This window comes from Equus przewalskii, chromosome X (assembly GCF_037783145.1).
Source record: "Equus przewalskii isolate Varuska chromosome X, EquPr2, whole genome shotgun sequence".
NCBI lineage: Eukaryota > Metazoa > Chordata > Mammalia > Perissodactyla > Equidae > Equus > Equus przewalskii.
In genome coordinates, this window is record NC_091863.1 from 81,603,276 (window position 1) to 81,620,396 (window position 17,121).

General features: G+C 48.2%; 1 protein-coding gene across 2 annotated transcripts in view; it reads left to right on the forward strand.

Annotated features, from left to right (window-relative positions):
- The window catches only part of DRP2 (dystrophin related protein 2), a 42,082-nt gene extending 26,906 nt beyond the window's left edge, over positions 1-15,176 (forward strand). For both annotated transcript variants that reach the window (XM_070606670.1, XM_070606671.1), the window contains 10 exons: positions 1,333-1,490; positions 1,816-1,982; positions 4,143-4,254; positions 5,529-5,665; positions 5,989-6,054; positions 6,306-6,371; positions 7,257-7,400; positions 9,281-9,518; positions 10,651-10,771; positions 11,090-15,176. In XM_070606670.1, coding sequence (XP_070462771.1) covers positions 1,333-1,490; positions 1,816-1,982; positions 4,143-4,254; positions 5,529-5,665; positions 5,989-6,054; positions 6,306-6,371; positions 7,257-7,400; positions 9,281-9,518; positions 10,651-10,771; positions 11,090-11,214 — 1,334 coding nt within the window. In that variant the 3' untranslated portion in view covers positions 11,215-15,176. The remainder of the gene's footprint in view (positions 1-1,332; positions 1,491-1,815; positions 1,983-4,142; positions 4,255-5,528; positions 5,666-5,988; positions 6,055-6,305; positions 6,372-7,256; positions 7,401-9,280; positions 9,519-10,650; positions 10,772-11,089) is intronic.
- The last annotated feature ends 1,945 nt before the right edge of the window (positions 15,177-17,121 follow it).

Sequence of the window (17,121 nt, forward strand, 5' to 3'; positions counted from 1 at the left end):
CCCCCAGTCTGAAGCTCCAGCCACATCACACATTCTACAGGAGACTTCCCATGGGAAGGGTACAGTAATCCCCAATATCTGGGAGGTGAACAGTATGTAATTCTGTGGTCTTTAACCTCTCTGTTTTAAAGTACCTTTGCTTTCCCCTCCCTCCTCCATCTTTTGTACGGCATTTTGTACTTTTCTGCAGTTGCATCGTTAGTCGTCAATTGCTTAATGTGTCATTTAGCATTGACCACTATGCTAAATGTGGTGAGTAAAGGATTCAATTAGACATGGTCCCTGCCTCAAGTGGTTTATAGTCCAGAGGAGGAAGCAGAAGTCACAGAAATCACGTTTTAAAGTGCTAATTAGCATAATCTGAATGGCAAAGGATATGGGCTATATCAGATCACAGAAGAGAGATGACAGTGGTCTGGGAAGACTCTAGAGGGAAGGAGACAGTTTAAAGCATTTCATAGCTATGATATTATTTATTTCGAACATTCCTCTGGGAAGGGATGGACAGTGATTATTTATCCTCAATTTACAAGTAAGGAAACTGCAGCATAGAGAGGTTCATGACTTACCCAAGGTTCTGCAAGCTAGTCAGTAATGGATCCAGAACTACAACCCAGGCCCTCTGCCTTCCACTTCTGTGTATTGAAGTAGGAAGTATGAGGTATGAAACAGACAGCCAAGAACCTCTGTAGGAGATTTTCTAAGGTTGGAGTGGGATCGAGGAATTCCCACAGGACAGATGTAGCCAATATTCAAATATAAGTCCTATAGTTTATTCCACGATCACTTAAAGATATTTCTTAGATGATCAAGTGCTTTGAATTACCTCCTCTTTTTAGATTACCCACGCCAGTGTTTCTTTCCATTTGTGTGGGTAATTGAGAGATTACTGCAGTAGCAGACTACATGAGCTACATGAACAGGAGGGGCTAGGGCAGACCTGCTGTAGCTCATGTTCAGGCACCTCTGAGCCCCACACCCTCTCATCTCACTTCTCAAGAATCTGTTTTCCCAGCGATGTCATATCTGTGTCTGGCACTACTCTCACATGCAGCTCGCTCTCTGTCTTCATCTCTCTCTCTCTCTTTCTCTTTCTGATGCTCTCTCTCTTTGTGTTTATCTCACTCTTTCCCTCCGAACACAGAGAATGCTCTTTTCAGAACTCCTGGGCTTCTAGAAGGTCAGGGATTGACCTTGAGGTATCCAGTTTCAAAAGTCATTAGCTAAGTCTGTGTGCTCTTTCCCTGTCTTTCTTTTCTGCTCTTTCTCCTCGCACCCTTCTCTGGCCATTCCTGCATCGGGATTGGCTGTGACTTATGGTGGGGCCAGCAGACCTCTTCAGCCAAGTGGCCAACTCAGGCAGCCAATGTGACCAACGCCACCTCGGTGTCCTGCTTCATGAGGCTATCCAGGTGCCCCGTCAGCTGGGGGAAGTGGCAGCCTTTGGGGGCAGCAATGTGGAGCCCAGTGTTCGTAGTTGCTTCCGTTTTGTGAGTATGGAATTGGGGAGGGATGATGAGAGGGAGGGTGGGAAGAAGGGAGGGAGGACTAAAAGCTAGGCTTTTGATCCGAAGTACCCAGATGTAAGGGAGTTTGTTGGGATGAAACAACGGGGCAGAGAGTTCTCTGGGCTTTTAGGGTCAGAGTCCTGACGGGGAGGGTACCAGCTCAGCTAGGACAGGGCAGAAGGTGGACACCACTGGAGAATAGGCCAACCCAGGCCTTGCTGGTTCTCTTGTCCCTCTGAGGGCTGCCATTCTAGGGACAAGACACTTGGGGCTTCAGTCATTGCCATTGGGCTTCTTGATTCCTTAGAGCACTGGGAAGCCAGTCATTGAAGCTTCACAGTTCCTGGAGTGGGTCAACTTGGAGCCGCAGTCCATGGTGTGGCTGGCTGTTCTGCATCGGGTCACCATTGCTGAGCAAGTAAAGCATCAGACCAAGTGCTCTATCTGTAGGCAGTGCCCCATCAAGGGCTTCAGGTAGGGAAAGCAACGCCTACTGGAATGATAATAATAATAAATAGGCCATGTTATGCATAAATCATGTTACAAAGCAATGTATTACGTAATTATATAATTAGAGCTAATCTACCGTACATTGTTATATATTGTTATAATCTTTTCTATTGCAGAGTGTTTAACCTTTTAAAAAATCAGAACTGATGAAACATTTTCTTTTCTTTTAGTCGTGTTATGAAGGATTCCAGACCTACAAAAATGTGGAGAGAAGCGAAAGGGGGCAGGGTGGGGAAACAGCACAGAAAAGGAAATAATTTGCTCTTTTCCCAGGGAGCATTAGGTAGAACTCAGAAGCCCCAACACCCTGACATATAAGAACCCCTATGTACCAAATGGTATGCTAGCAAATGGTTCACAACAGACTCTCCAGAAAGCAAAAGAAGAAATCCAATTTGTGGCATTTGCTAATTTCCATGATGTGAATACTCCCACTGTGACCAGTGTCACAAGAGGTTGGGAAGAGATGCACAATTGCGTACTATTCATAGTATTTTCACCATGTGGATATGATAGACATAAACAACCTCAAGAGCACAGATAACAGTAAAATAATTAGGAAATGATGAGTTTTGAGTATTTATTACCTTTGTTTTTAAGATCATTTACTTAATTGTGAGTTTATATAATCTAATTTTTTTTCTCAAAGATTTTATTATTTTTCCTTTTTCTCCCCAAAGCCCCCAAGTGCATAGTTGTATATTCTTAGTTGTGGGTCCTTCTAGTTGTGGCATGTGGGACGCTGCCTCAGCGTGGTTTGATGAGCAGTGCCATGTCCGCGCCCAGGATTCGAACCAACGAAACACTGGGCCGCCTGCGGCGGAGCGCGCGAACTTAACCACTCGGCCACGGGGACAGCCCCAATATATAATCTAATTTTTAAATAATGGCTGTGTTTAACAACTGGCTTGGAAAATCCCTGAAATTTTAACAGCTGGCTCTTGTGAGCTGGTGTGAGCCAGCTCCAGCACCCCATGGTGTGCACCCACCACCAATCTTAAGAAATAAAGCATGATTACAGTACATTTGAAGTTTCCCTGATTACATTCCCCTCCTCCCACAAAAGTAACCACTATCTTGAATTTGGCTTTCATCATAAAGCACTCAATTTCGAAAACTTTTTAAAGCACTAACACACGCTCTTTTTACAGCCACCCTGCATTTTTTAAAATTGAGGTACAATTGATATACAGTATTATATTAGTTTCAGGTGTACAACATAGTGATTCGATATTTGTATACATTGTGAGATGATCACCATGATAAGTCTAGTTACCGTCTGTCACCATACAAAGTTAATTTGATATTATTGACTATATTCTCCATGCTGTACATTACATCCCCAGACATTTAGTTTATAACTGGAAGTTTGTACTTCTTAACCCCCTTCACCCATTTTGCCTCCTCCCTAACTCCCCTCCCCTCTGGCGACCACCAATCTGTCCTCTGGATCTATGAGTCTAGGTTTTGTAACTACCTTGCTTTTTATAAGTAAATGAGGCACGGAGGTGGAACGTGACTTACCCAAGTTCACACAGCTGGTCAGTGTAGATCCAGGACCAGATGTTGGACCCTCTGACTTCTCTAATAAGTCTAGGTGCTTCACCAGACTATACTTCTAGGTCTGGGCAGTCCAGCCAGGCTTCAGAACTGGATCTGAAGGGCTAGGATAGATTTGGTAATAATAGAGTTATAATTATAAATAACTTTTAGCCAACTTGCCCAGGGCTAGTAGAATAAGTGGCCTTTGTATTGGAAGTGTAACTTTTCCAACACAAGTAGTACCTGTGAGACTGGACCTTTTGGGGCCATCCTAGTTTAGAATGCTTATTCGATATCGTGAGCTCTTTACTCCTGCCCCCTCCCTTAAAAAAGATAGTGAGACAGTGCTATTTCCTACATTTCTTGGGAGTCTGAGCGTGTGGTTGCATGGAGGTTTACGGTGTCTAGATAAGGCTAGTCATCTAGTGAGGACTCAGCCACTGCTGTGTATAGGAGGTTGAGCACGTTATGGCTCCATGCCTCCCCCTCTTCTAATGTGTGTGTATATTTGGATGTTAGGGAAATGGGGAGGTCACTATGGTACGTTGGATCCTCTGTCCTACCACCTCTCCTCTCCCCAAGGTACCGGAGTCTGAAACAATTTAATGTGGACATCTGCCAGACCTGCTTCTTGACAGGCAGGGCCAGCAAAGGCAACAAGCTACACTACCCCATCATGGAATATTACACCCCGGTATGGAGCCTCTGGGCCGGGCGGGAGGGGTAGGCAGTTCTCAGGCTCTGGGCCCTTGACCCACTTTGCCAAGCACTGGCTGACTGTATTCTGCTCTCCTTTGGGGAGCATTCACCGAGCAGTCCTGGTGATTTACCAGTTTGGAGGACTCAGGTCTCTCTGTTCTTCCAGCAGAGTTTCTCCCTCACCAGGGCCACAGCTGGCTGTAGCAGCCGAGGACACTCTGGGCCACTTAAAAGGCACTCACTATTTTCCTGCAGAGAGAAGTCTCCAGAAAAAATAGAGAGAGAATGGCAGTTCCAGGCGACTAGCATTACATTACTGGCTTTCACTTTTCCTGCCTCGCTTCCTGTATTGTTCCTGTCCCCTGGTCTTCACCTGCTACTTTGTCATTGTTTTCATCCCTTCTAGTCAATCCCAAAGTTTGTGCTCAAATTAATTACTCAGTCTCTTGGGGAAAATAAAGGTGTGCTCTTTACCTGGGTCCTCAAATTCCACTTGGTTTTCATTGGTAGCTGTGCCCTTCATAGCCACGTGAAACAGGTTGGTCAGCATTCTTGACCTCCAGCCACAGAATTTTTCATCTGCCGTGTTCAGGACCCCCAGCTCCAGGCTTGGCTTCCTGAGCTGACTCTGCTCTCTAAACTCCTTTATTCCTTCCTACCCCACAGACACTCCCAAAGTCCCAAGCATATCCCCAGCACCCCCACTGCCCTCTCCCCACCTACCTTACCATCTTTCAACTTTTTCCCCCATAATCCATCTCTCCAAGCTGTCGTCTATTCTCCAAATTCTGTTGGCACAGAAAAATGTGTGACCCAGTAGGAGCAGGGAACTTGCCCTTTATTTTTCTTATCATTTTAAAATCAACACTATAAAAGTCATACACAGAAAGCTGGCTTGAGATGGTAACTGATAATCCTCTACTTCCTGCTCATTTCTACATCCCTAGAATTTACATAAAAGATATTTTCAATATTAACAAATCTATGCTCATTGTAAAAGATTCCAAGAATATAGAGGTATTTAAAATATAAAGCAAAAGTCTTCCGCTCTCCTCAGTCTTGCCCCCTCCCCTCCGGTCCAACTTCCCAGAGGCAACCAGTATTCACAGTTTGGCGTGTATCCTTCCAGCCCCTTTTCGAGGAGTGGGGTGTGGTAGGCACAAACAAGAGGGGATTCCCGCTCATATTCCCTGCACTGGGGAGCAGCCACACCTCCCCAGCATATCCTGATGCCATTAGGGTGAGTCCCTCTGCCCTGTCTCCCCCTAGACCACATCCAGTGAGAACATGAGGGACTTTGCCACAACCTTAAAGAACAAATTCCGCTCAAAGCATTATTTCAGCAAACACCCTCAGCGAGGTTATCTGCCTGTGCAATCAGTGCTGGAGGCCGACTACAGTGAGACGTGAGTACCAGCGGCTGAGCAGGGGCTGTGGGCAGCCTCGCTGAGCCCAGGGATGTGCTGTGAAGGGACTGAATCCCACACAGGCTAGGGGAGTGTTCCAGGGCAAACCTGACTAGTGACATGGCAGTTCAGCTGGGCCTGACCAGGAATCTGGCCTGAGAAATAAACTGGATTCCAAACTCTGTATCCTGTTCCTGTCAGCTCTTGCCCATCTCTCTCTAATTTGGGGTGGGGGTGGGGGGTGGAGGGAGCATGGTGGCGAGGAGACAGGCTGCCCAGCCACACAGTCTTTGGTCCTCTGAGTCTTTGCTGCTTTCTTCTAGGCCGGCTTCTTCCCCGATGTTGCCACACGCTGACACGCACTCCCGCATTGAGCATTTTGCCAGCAGGTACCACCAGGTTTGGGGGAGGGAGATTTTAAGGAGTCTAAGGGGAAAGGGCTTTTCAGTCAGAGCAAAGAGCATGGAGTCAGGACCAGGGGATGTGCACCGTGAGGTATGCGGCAGCCAGCGAGGCCCGACACCTAGGGGTGGTTGGGGCAGCCCCCAAAGCTAACGACCATATTAGGGGATTAGAGCCCTTGAGATGAAAGCAGGCTTCCCATCCCGCTTTCCCTTCTGTTCCTGTTCTTTCTTTCCAGGCTTGCTGAGATGGAAAGTCAGAATTGCTCCTTCTTTAATGACAGCCTGTCCCCAGATGACAGCATGTGAGTTTTAACAGCTGCTTATTTTCCAGGAATAATTCTCCTTGGGATCCCTCTGCCGCCGTTTGGGAAGGCTATATCCTCAAAGGGAGGGAGGGTGTGGTGGTTAGGGCCCTTGACATCTTAAGGAAGGAAGGGTGCTTTCTGGGCACAGTGTTTAGTAAGACAAACAATCTCTGCTATCTATCAACTGAGCTGGGGAATGAATGATGGACCACCTCTCTGCCATCTGCCCAGGTCCCTTCCTTCTGCAGGATCCCATCCTTCTATGCCCAACTTTGAGGAAGAAGAATATGCCCTCATCTAAAGGGCAGAAATGAGCCATTATTCTATGCTCAAGATGCCAATGCCCCATCTAGTGCCACACCTACTCTTGGGAGTCACCAGGGTCTTGACTGAAGTGTGGCCAGAGAGATTCCTGGATGCTACAGCTCAGAGAAGGGGCCCTTCATCTTTAGGGAGGTCCCTGACCTGCTCAGAGGGCCTAGGAGCTGCCGGCTACATGGGTCAATCTGGCCCTGACTGGAACTCAGGCAGGAAATGGTCCCCCTGAGGAGTGAGGGAGTGAAGGGGGGCGAGGTGGAGGATCATCACAGAATGGGAAGTGATTTGCTCATTGTTTCCCAGGGAGCTTTAAGTAGAACCCAGAAGCCCCAGCATCCTGAAAACACTCTCTCCTAGTACCGCCAACCATGTCCTCTGCTGCCTTTGAACACTTTCATCCCTCTTAAGCCTGACTACATGGCCTTTCCCTTTCTATGTGACTTAGAAGTGAATCCTCCAGCATGTGTCTCCTGGGGCCTGAGCTGGGAGCTGGAAACTCATGCCCTGAGCTGTTTCTTGGTTCAATGCCTGGCCACCTCCTTTCCTCTCCCTACACCCATGCAGAGATGAGGACCAGTACCTGCTGCGGCACTCCAGCCCCATTACAGACCGAGAGCCAGGATTCGGACAGCAGGCTCCGTGCAGCATGGCCACAGAAAGCAAGGGGGAGCTAGAGAAGATCCTGGCTCACTTAGAGGATGAGAACAGGTGGGTGTGCCGATGGCACAGATCTGTGTGGGTTCTAGAGTCAGACAGCTTGAATTCAATCCTGGCACCTCCACATCCTAGCTATATGGCCTCGAACAAGTTACGTATATTCTGTAATCCTCTATTTCCTCATCTGTAAAATGGGGATGATGATAATAGTATCTACCTCCTAGGGTCACTAGTGAAGATCCAATGATCAGGCATATAAATGTATTAACTAGTACCTGGCTTATAGTAAGAGTTCAATAAATGTTAGCTATTATAATAATTATTTGAGCCATTTTAATTCAATCCAAATATTTCCAAGTGCCCACTAGATACAAGCAGAGAGAGTCCAGAAGAGAGTATGATATTTCCCTGCCCTCCAGGAACGTTCAGTATTGGAACAGAAAGGGATACTCATCACTTAGTGACAATAACAGAAGAGGAGGATGACACTACATGGAGTGAAGGAGGACTGGAAGAGGGAAGGTGAAGAAGATTACAGGGATGGCATTCATCTCCATGAAGTACGGGTGGCAGCAGGGGCCTGAGTAGGGTCCAAGTCCCTTTGGGGACAGGCAGAGAAATCCACAGTATCCCTCAGAACAGTGTTTCTCAAACATTAGTGTGTCCAAGGCACTTGGGGAGCTTGGTAAAATGCAAATTTTGATTCATAGGTCTAGGGTGGGGCCTGAGTTCTTGCATTTTTTTTTTTTTTTGAGGAAGATTAGCCCTGAGCTAACATCTGCCACCAATCCTCCTCTTTTTGCTGAGGAAGACTGGCCCTGAGCTAATATCCATGCCCATCTTCCTCTACTTTATACATGGGACGCCTACCACAGCATGGCGTGCCAAGCGGTGCCATATCTGCACCCGGGATCCGAACCGGCAAACCCTGAGCCATCGAAGTGGAACGTGGGCACTTAACCACTGCACCCCCGGGCTGGCCCCTAGTTCTTGCATTTTTAACCTGCTCCCAGGGGATGCCCATGCCGCTGACCCATGGCTCCATGTACTTGGAGTAGCAAGTCCTTCGAACAGGGCCAGTCCGCAAAGTGTTTGTTACTGGTTCAAGACAAGATAAATACAGAAATAGAGAGTAAGCTTTTAGAAACTTTTGTAGCAATTTGACATTGCCATGACATCCAAGCACATAATTAGTAAACTTGTCTTCATTAAATAAGGTATAGAACAGTTTGAGTGTTGTCGTGGCAAGTCACGTGTGGTGTGAGCTGCATACTAGCCATGAGCATTTGGACCACGTATTGATCCACGATGGATTAAAAATCCCCCTAGTTTTCCAGCACAGGTAGTTTGAGAAGCTCTGCATTAGAGCAGCAGTGGGAAGGCCCTGGGAAACACGGGGGAGAGGGAGAGAGTGATTCTGTTGCAAAAAAGAAAAAGCAGTGTCCCCCAAAGTAGACCATCTCTTTGGAATGTTTCCTTGATGACTCAACATGAGTGTTCAAAGTGGGCCGAAGAGGAGGGTAGTGAAGAGCAGAGGCAAGATGGGTGATCTTTTGCTTGTGTTATATCTTCCCCTGGAATCTGAAAATCTAAAAATGGAGATGAGTCAGCGGCCCTAATGCCTCATTTATTTGCAGACTGTGTTTCTGCCTGATTTTAAGGTCAAAATTAATCCCAGAAGCAGCACATCAAAGCCCTGAGACATTTGTTATATGAAATGTCAGCTCTCTCTGCTCCAAGGCCTAGGATGGCAGAGCAAATGATATGTGTGCTGGAGAGGAAGTAGATATGGCCATTCAAGCAAGAACATGGCTGATGGGGGGATGGGAGAGCACAGGGATTGCTCATACCTAGATATGAGCGGACATCTGGGACCTAGACACTCAATACCCCATTAAGACCACAGGTCTTGGCTTCTCTATCCTTGGCAGGATTCTCCAGGGAGAGCTGAGGCGCCTGAAGTGGCAGCATGAGGAGGCTGCTGAGGCACCTACCCTGGCTGATGGCTCTGCCGAGGTGGCACAGGACCACCGCAATGAGGAGCTTCTGGCTGAGGCGCGGATCCTTCGTCAGCACAAGAGCCGCCTGGAGACACGCATGCAGATCCTCGAAGACCACAACAAGCAACTAGAGTCCCAGCTGCAGCGCTTAAGGGAGCTGCTCCTGCAGGTGAGGCTGGAGCCAGGAGAAGGACCAGAGCAGCCCCTGAGCATGGGGACAGGGGTGGGGAGGGTTCTCCTTGGCGTTGGCTGTTAGATGACTTTCTGAAGAGAATTAGCCTGGCAATTGGGAAGAGCGGGGGAAGGAAGGGGCTGGTATGTCACATTGCTTGGCCAGCTCTCTTCCACCTAGCTTCCACTCCACTGTTGTGTGTTACTCTCAAGCCACGGTGGGGCCAGGGGCAGAGGGAGGACTTCTGAGGGCTCCCTTCTCCACAACCCATTTGAATCCAGTATTGAAAGAACAAGTTCAAAGAATCATCCAAAACATTGATTTTGCTACTTTGATGTTTGCTGGACAGAAGCAGGTTTGGACACGCTTGGCAAGAGAAAAATTTTTGCTGTGAAGGGAACTCTTGTTACTTCTTGTCCCTTTCTTCTTTGAGGGGTGGTGTATATGATGTAGCGTGGCTCTGGAGTCAGACAGCCCTGGGTCTGAACGTGGCACTGCCAATTAATGGCTGTGGAGTGTTAGGAAAGCTACTTAGCCTCACTAAGCCCCAGTTCCCTCATCTGTCAAACAGGGATAATAACATACCAACTCGACGGAATTGCAGTAAACACAAAATGAGACAACGCATTTAAAGAATTTAGCACAATGCCAGGAATATAGTAAAAACTTCATAATGTTTCCGATTATTGTCATTATACGTGCCAAGTAATATCAGCCCCTGCTCTTCCCCGGATGCTCTAACCAATGGCCTCTAGAGACCTGGAGGTCTCTAACATGTGATGTTATGTTATGAACTGAGGATGAGGTGTGCCACTTTACATTTCCACCCAGAATTGGTTTCTGAATAGCTTAATTATAGCTGAAATGACCTTTAGGTGTAATGCCATCCTTGTAAGAACTGGGAGCCTTTGACGCGTGTTGTTGAAGGAAGAAGGTAATTGGTAATTAAATACTCCAAGAAGCTTCCTAAAAGGGGAAGCCACTGTTTGGGGGCACTACCAAAAGCTTCTTAAAGTCCAAGGGCAAACAGATGGGCATGAGGTCTTTAAGTTCCCTTCTAAGTTCAGGAGTCTGTCAAAGTAAGGTCAGGAAGGCCAAGCCACTTAAGTCATGCCTTTCCTCTTGCTAGCCACCCACGGAATCAGAGGGCAATGGCTCTGCAGGCTCGTCCCTAGCTTCGTCTCCACAGCAGTCAGAAAGCAGTCATCCTCAGGAGAAGGGACAGACGACTCCAGACACTGAGGCTGCAGGTGAGTTCCCTGGCTCTCCAAGTCCCTTTCTTTACGGCTTTGTCTTGCCCCGGATCTCCTGCCCAATCTTCTTGGAGAGCTGGGATGGTTTCTCCTCACAGCTTTGAGCTTAAAGTCAGGGATGTTTGGCTTATTGACTGATTCATTCATTCATTTATTCCACAAATGTATATTGAGCACCTTGTATGTATTAGGCATTGTGCTAGGAAGATACACATGCTTTAAGTTTGCCCTTCAGCTGGCTGTGTCCTACCTCAGCCCCTTGGCCTCATAAGGGAATGTCTAGTTCTCTTCCAAAATCTCTCTTTTCCAACTCAGATGATGTGGGGTCAAAGAGCCAAGATGTCAGCCTGTGCTTGGAGGACATCATGGAGAAGCTCCGCCATGCCTTCCCCAGTGTGCGAAGCTCTGATGTGACTGCCAACACCCTGCTGGCCTCTTGATGGAGCCAGATCCCCATCCTATAGGCCACGGTCCTCTCCCAGTTCTGGTCAAAGCCTTCCCTCAGCCTTCGCCCGACCCTTCCAGTCCCCACTGGCCCCACATTCCTCAGCCAGAGTTATTTGGGCTCTGGGTAGTAGCAGGGATCTGGTGGTATGTGAGGTGTGTGTGGGGGAGGGCCCGGGGTGGGAGAGGGATGATTCCTCTGACTCTAGAAGTACACCCTTTAGTCTTCAAGTTTGAGACGGGTCCCTTAAGTCCGCTTCTGTTGCAGCCCAGGCAAATGGCACTCGGAGGCCGTTCACATGGGGAGCAGAGAAGCTGCCTCGCAGAGTGAGGCAATGCCCTTTTCCCTTCTCCGTGTAATTATGGAGATTGGGAAGCCTAATGACCGCAGGGTTCTAGCATCATGAATCCACAGGAGTTAGCCCTACTCTCTGGCCCAACTCAGGGAGGCAAAAGGGAATTTTGGAGACAACCCTCCCCGTCAAAGTGCCCCTGAAAATGTCTGGGCAGTGTGTGCCATGTTACTTCAGCTCGAGGGCATGTCTCTAGCCATCCTGATGCTACCTAGGTGTTTTGTCCTCCTCGGATATCTTCAGTTCCTTCTGCCTCAGTCCCTGGCAGACCTTCCTCAAGGGGAGAACAGTTCATTCTGGTTCCTACTTCTACCTTACATTTGGAAACATTAAAGAAATACTCATGGGCTTAGATATTTTTCCCTGATCTTCCTCTTTCCTGAAGGCCTCAGCATCCTGAGAGACCAGCTGAGTTGTTCTGGGAACCCAGCTGAAGCCACCCTTGGCTCTTCTGAGTCTGCCCTCACAGCCCTGGGGGAGGGGCAGCAGCTTGATCAGCAAGGCGGGGGGTCTTCCTCTCCTTGGGCGGGGAAGGGGAAGCACCCTCTAGGTCTGGAGGAGTGTGACTGCCCAACACCCTTGCAGGCTGTGACCCTTCTTTCTCTTAGGCTGAACCCGATGAAGTGGCTGATTGCCCCCAGCTAATCATAAGGCAGATGCAACGGGCCAGCCTCAACAGCGGCCCCTTCCTAGGAGTCACTGGCCCCGAATCAGGAAGCTGACCACTTTCCACTTAGACAACAGCAAGGCCTTCCTTTGCATAAAACTGTTCTTTCTAACTCTGGAAGGCAAACCCAGTCCTCAAACTGAACTAACTCTTCCTAGGCAACATATATCACGATCCCTTTATCCAGATACTGTTCAGAGTAGACAGCAGGGGTTGGGGGAGTGGGCTTGAGAACTTTGAACAGAGTCAGAGGCCACTTAGCCAGCTTTCTATCAAAAGGAGCTTTATAACCTAGAGCCCTGCAATTGACTTAATTTGACTAAGTTTACATACGTACATATCTATGCTACATATTTACTGTACATCAGTACTCCCCTGGCCTCACTCACACATTAAATTCTAATACCTCTTAAAATATTAATGTTCTGCCTTGCTCTTTGTTAGCCCCAGCCTCTGGTTGGACGGATAGATGCATCCTGGCTGCTCCCCTAGGCTGTCTCTCCATTCATGTTTGGGGTGAGCTGTGCTCAAGACCAAAGCAAGAAAAGCCTGTGGCCACAGAGGAGTCTAACAGGAAGAGTCACTCTGTTCTCTTCATTCGCTCCAAATCTTGTTCCCTTGAGACCTGGGACTTGGATGAATTTTCCTGGGCTCCTCTAAACAATGGTTCAGGTGCTAAAATAGAACAAATCCAAGCTCTACTCACCCTATGCAGCAAAGAAGGAATAAATAGGCTTCTATTAGCCTTTGCCAAGCTAACACACAGAGTACATATTCTGGTCCCCTCCAATTCCTGTCTGGCTCAGGGCCTTAAAGAAAGCAGCGGTTGCCACCAAGGTCAGGAGGGTGTGAGACGATTGAGGTGTTGTGTTATAATTGAGCAGTGGGCCAGTGGGTAGAGCTCCTGAGAAGCTGGATTTATCTCCTGCAGGGGAGGGAGGGCAGTGGCTTGGGTCCGGAAGTCTAGGATTGCCTCCTTCTAGTATCACCGGGGGGGCACTAAGCCACAGGTCCAGGGTGTCAGACCTCAACACAACATCTGCCTTAGAACTCACGAGGTCTCTGGGTGGGAGAACTGGGTATCTGGATGTATGGCGAGCAGGTGGTAGGCAAGCATCAAACACAGAGCCTAGGCATCAGTCAGTGGGGTGGGGGGAGCTCTATTCGCAGGGGCCTAGGTTGTGGGCGGGAATGGGATAGAAGAAATTTGCTATAGGACAGAGAGCTCAGGGTCTTTGAAGCATATGCCTGCTAAGCCTTAGGAGGGCAGATGTTATGAAACAACCTTTGACCAGGAAAATCCTGGAAAATCTTTTCTGTAACCCCAACTCCACCTGAGAGATCTTGGACTGTTGAGGGCCTGTGGCAGCCGCAGTGGGCCATGGTAGAGAAGCTGTAGATCTTGTTATGTAGGATTTGTGCTGTAGGTGGACCGAGGCAGCAAGTCAAGAGTTGAATTCTCACTAACAGGGTCACTGACACTTTGGGGTCCTGCGTTTACCTTAATGCCGGAGAGGAGTATATCACTCAAGGGTCCAGTGATGTCACTGCAGAGCAGGTGTGGGCAGTTTGTCCTCAGTGAGGTAAACGGATCTTTGGGCACTGTGAATCCAAATTAGGGTGGGATTTACTGAGATGTGTTGTATGTTGTTAGGCATCTGTCATGTATCGTGTCTCCTAGAGGTATTGTGTACGATGTGGGTAGTTTATGGCCCTGTGCTGGAAGGGTGGTGAAGGGAGTTGCTGGGTAGGCAGCCTAACGAAAACCTCTGCCTTGTGGGATTAGCATCAGCGATAAGGAATGTGAGCATTTGCTGGAGTCGTCAAACAGTATCAGGGAACAGTTAGGGTGGATAGGCGATTTCTTCTCGGCAGAATCAGATAGAGGCCAAATGCCATTATGAGGGTGCCTCTGCTCCCAGCAAAAGCAGAGTGGAGTCATGTTGACTGGGAAATTATTAGGGAAGGCTGACTGGCTGGAAGACATCGAGTATTTGCTGTATGGTTCCCTAGGAAGGGTCCTACCCAGGAGGACATGTGCCCTTCCCTCCAGAATGGAAAGGCAGAAATCAAAGCTCACAAATGCTCATTTGCTTCAAGGCCCAAAGTTTGGAGATATTTCTCTGCAGAGAAACCTGTTTGAGTTTCTATGCTCCAGGAACCGGGCTGGCAGGAGGCAGTAATGAGAAACCCTGAGGCCAGGCCGAAGCCAATCCTGGGAGATGTTGTCCCTCCAGATTAATTTTAAGAACTACTCATGCTGCCTGAGGTGTGTGTTTGGGATCTGGGCTCCATATCTAGCTTCAGGTTAGAGCATTCCTTGAATACACCTTCTCAATGGCAGATTTATGGTCTCCCAGACTACTGCAGGCCAAGAATTTTATCAGAGTTTCTTGACACGGGTGACAGTAACCACGAAAGTAGCTGCCTTAAGACGAACAGTCCTGGGGGAGAAACTGGGAGCCCTGCCCTAGGGCTGTGGAAACTTAGCTGCTCAGCTGGGCAGCTCTATCTCTGGGCCTCGCTGCCAAAATCCGGCCCTGAGAACAAAGAAATACTTCAGCTCCTTCTTATTCTCTTGACACCAGTGGCTGTAGGAGAGGGAAAGGCTCAAGGCCAGGGCTCAGCTCCCAGCCTCTATCTCCTCCCACAGCTGCCGCCTTTGGGGGGGACCTGCTGAATGTCCTTGCTGTCCTCAGGACAGCACTGAAGCCAGACTGAAACCTGCTATGCTGCTCGCTGGCTGCAAGAACTGGTCACGAGGATGAGAGTTGGGGAAGGGATTGGGGGGAGGTGGCAAGGGTGGCACACGAGTCTAGAAAAGTTTGGGATGAAGGGGTGGGGCTGGGAACAAATTGGTTAACTTTGCCACTCACTGTGGTGCTTTTCCCCTTTCTCTTGAATTCTGCTTTGAAAAGAATAAATTTGTATTTGTTTACTTTGGGTCCTCTGGTTATACTCTTTGACTCTGATATTCTACATCCTTCCCTTTTTTGGGTGTGGGAAGAGAGGGTGGGCCAAGAAGCCACAGGAGCACTGCAAACTGTCGGCTACCAGATGAGTCCACCAGCTACTGAGCAAAAAGACACCCCGCTAGCCCCGTCCACCCCTGTCACCTGGAGCGGTTGCCTCTCAAGGCCCCACACAAATTAGTTTGTTGTCTCCTCATGGGATGAGCTCTCTATAGCAATGGTTCTTAAATACCATCCTCGTCAATCTGAGGAATTTTTCACCAGCCTGAAGCAATATGAGAGAAGTCAGGACAATGTGGCGAATTTCCATAAAGTTACACTTATTCAATTTAAAAGTCTATCCTTTAGATTTAGATTATAGATATATATATATATGTGTGTGTGTGTGTTAAAATGTCCCTGTGAATTGGTGGTGACGGTTTTTAAAAATTCCATTTTCTGGCAAAATAAAACCCTGTCAATCCTGCTTTCCTACTACCAATTTTTCTTTTCTCACCAATCTATAACACCACTGTCCAATAGAAATATAATGTGAGTCACATTTGCAATTTTAAATTTTCTAGCAGCCATATTAAAAAAGCAAAAATAAAAAGGTGAAATTAGGAGCTAGCTCCGTGGCCCAGTGGTTAAGCTTGCGCTGTCTGCTTCGGTGGCCCAAGGTTTCGCCAGTTCAGATCCCACACGGTTCGGATCCCAGGCACGGACCTAGCACCGCTCGTCATGCCGTGATGAGGCGGCGTCCCACATAGCACAACCAGAAGGACTTACAACTAGAATATACAACTATGTACTGGGGGGCTTTGAGGAGAAGAAGAAAGGAGCGGGGTAGGGGGGAGGGGAGGGGAAGAAGGAAGAGGAAGAGAAGAAGAAGGAGAAAAGATTGGCAACAGATGTTAGCTCAGGTGCCAATCATTAAAAAGAAAAAAAAGAATTTGCTTTCCAAAAAGAAAAAGGTGAAATTAATTTTAATTAATATATTTTAACCCAACATATCCAAAATATTATCATTTCAACATGTAATCAGTATAAAACAATGAATAAGATCTTTTATATTCCTTTTTATTTTTTTTCACTGAGTCTTAGAAATTGTCAAGCAGGCTGACAGATTCAGCTGGTAAAGAAACAAGAAACCCACATAGTCCAGGCAATTTATTACTTGTAGAGACAGCAAAAGCAAATCAGCAATGCTATCAGCTCCCTGCGTCCCGTGTCTCACAGGGCAACACTGAAACAAAAGACGCCAGCTGACATGCAACATGAACGATGGGACTCCCTGTGGCTGAGAAGGGAGTCCACGCTGCCGCTAAGCAGTTCATGGCCTGCAGCCGTGCCCTTTGGCGGTGGGGGCAGGCAGAAAGGCCCAGGCCTCACCAGAACGAGGGAGGCAGATAAGAAACTGCCTCACCACAGCCTCCCTCAAGAGAAGAGGGTCAGAAATGGTCTGATAGCTCCTCCTGAGACCACCTGTCTTTCCATGTTCCCATGTTCCCATGTTCTGAGAGGATCACAGGGCACCCCGCCAAGGCCTGGGGGAGTCTGCAGTTGAGCTTTGCCTATGCGGCCTATGTAGACAGTGCAGTTCCCCTACAGAAACCAGGTGTATATTTTACACTTATGGCCCACCTCAATTTGGGCTAGCCAGATGTCAAGCGCTCAAAAGCCACACACGGCTGGTGGATACCACATCGGACAGTGCAGGTCTATAACATGCAAGAGTCAGAATCACTGGGCTATAGAAAAGGAAAACTCCCAGAGGTATCATGTGTGTGGGGTGACCAGAGGGCAGTGGTGAGGCGGCTAGCCGGGGTTACAGTGAGGTGTGGTGGCAGAGGAACAGACGGGCACTGCAGACGCGCGGATTCACCCCTGCCCCGTCCTGTCGTCTCGCCATCCGCCCCGCCTCTCAGCACA